Source organism: Eurypyga helias, unplaced genomic scaffold, assembly GCF_000690775.1.
Source record: "Eurypyga helias isolate BGI_N326 unplaced genomic scaffold, ASM69077v1 Scaffold39923, whole genome shotgun sequence".
NCBI lineage: Eukaryota > Metazoa > Chordata > Aves > Eurypygiformes > Eurypygidae > Eurypyga > Eurypyga helias.
This window is the reverse complement of record NW_010241275.1, coordinates 1-1,895: the sequence shown is the minus strand read 5'-3', so window position 1 is coordinate 1,895 and position 1,895 is coordinate 1. Positions and strand designations below refer to the sequence as shown.

The window sequence follows — 1,895 nt, the reverse complement described above, 5'->3', positions numbered from 1 at the left end:
CAGATGGTGTTAACTGAAGAGCAACTTGATAAAATAAAAAGACTCCTAGTTCTACAGGAACTGGAGGGTTTGTTGATTCTGTAGATGTTTCTGGTAGCAAAACTGACCCGTGGTGTATAAATTATCCTGCTGTGTGTTCTTTCTTGCTCTTCTTCAGCCTGTTTCTGGCTTACTTACCCAGTACCTGAAAGAGAAACCAATGACTAGCCTGATGCAAAGGCAATTTGGGGAAGAGGTGCAATTTGAGGGTTACATTAACCGTAACCCAGTGGAAACAGGAACAGCTGAACTGATGTCACTCCTTGTGGGGTTGCAGAAGGATGCAAACCCAACTGCACTTGCCTCCTTTGTTCCCAGGGACTTGAATTATGGTTTTCCTACCTCAGAAGAGAAACAGCTTGATACTCATGATTGTATTGAAGGCGATGCTTTTTGCCAGCAGGACTCTCAAACCCAAAACAGCCATGAACAGCATATTTGATTTCTCCATTTTGACATCTGCTTTAAAAAAAGAGGAGGGAAGAGAGTGTGGTCTTGATATTATCCCCCTCACCCAAAAAAATACTGAATCCCCAATAAAGTAACCATACTCCATCATTCCTTTAGGCAACTAACCTTTTGTAGATGCATCTGTAATGTCGCAAGCATTAGCTGTCTCAAATTCTTCAGCTTTCTTTTCTGTTGAATGATTGAGAGACACTATAAATTGTACCCAAACTATATAAAACAAAAATTACACAAAACATACCTGTAGGGTTTTTTTTCCCAGCAGCAGATAAGCATTATTGGAGAATCAGATAGCAGGTCATTAGTTCTGAGATTAACTTGAAGAGAAAAATCAGCTTTGTATGCGTGATTGCAGGAAAAAAACCCCAACCAACCAACCAACCAAACCTCTCCCCCAAAAGAAACCAGAACACCCCCCCACCCCCAAAACAGCCACCCCAGAGGATTGTTGAGTTTTATTTTCTCTCCCTTCTGAAATGAACTTTACCATAGGAAAAGAACAATTTAAAAAGAGATCAAAAATAATCAAAATATTTGGGGGAAAAAAAAATCACATGTCCTTTTCTATTTTGTTTGTTTCTTTTTTGGGAAGCAAACTCCAGGTGCTTAAATAGTTGAATTAAGGTAATGCATGCTAGGTGCTTTTGACTATCTCATCTTCACTTAACCAAGTACCTAAATATCTTTCTGACTGCACTTGTTCCTGCAAAGTTCTCAAAGGGCAAGAAAAAATCTTGGAAGACACATCTCCCAGAGTCACATTGTGTTCAGACCGTAACACCGTACCTGGCAGGATTGTGTTGGGTGTATCCTTGTTCCCCTTGTGCATAGCCTTGCAGGTCACCTCGGCGTCTGGTTCCACTCCCACCACCTTGATGGTGCTATACATCCCCTCAGATGTGACAAGAGGTGCCTTCAGATCATATACAGTGTCACCCTTGGGCACATCCAGGCTGATGTTCTTAGGGTAGAAATTCCTCGCCAAACAAGCCATGTTCAGTTTGTTGTCATATTTTTTGGGTTCCTTTGATTTAAGCACAATGACTTCTGGGGCAGATTCTTCTTGACTTTCTGAAAAAGAAGCATCGTTTTGGGATGACTTTATTTTCTGCATACTTTCCTGAGAGACAAAGCATAGTTCAGATATAGTGCAGCCACGTCTGCCCTCTGACAACTGAGAGTGTTCATTTCTTCCTCCTGTTTCCCAAAGAGTTGATCAAAGGCAGAAGGGGAGTATGAGGGTGGTATTTTCATCAGTACTTCTAATTCCTTAGGCTACTAAGCTTGTTTTTACCAGAAGCCATATGAATTCCTTTAAATGAATGACCTTGAAATGAGGAAGGCAACTTTTAAGAACACACCACCAGTGAACATATTAACTTTGATTT

At 40.8% G+C, this 1,895-nt stretch overlaps 1 gene segment (V, D, J or C); it reads right to left on the bottom strand.

Annotated features, from left to right (window-relative positions):
* Window positions 1–382: 382 nt before the first annotated feature.
* Window positions 383–1,627, bottom strand: LOC104507432 (the record flags this gene model as incomplete). The annotated part of the segment is given in 3 exon segments: window positions 383–498; window positions 616–678; window positions 1,294–1,627. Coding segments are annotated over 3 exon segments (513 nt in total), but the record flags the coding sequence as incomplete, so codon positions are not given.
* Window positions 1,628–1,895: the final 268 nt, after the last annotated feature.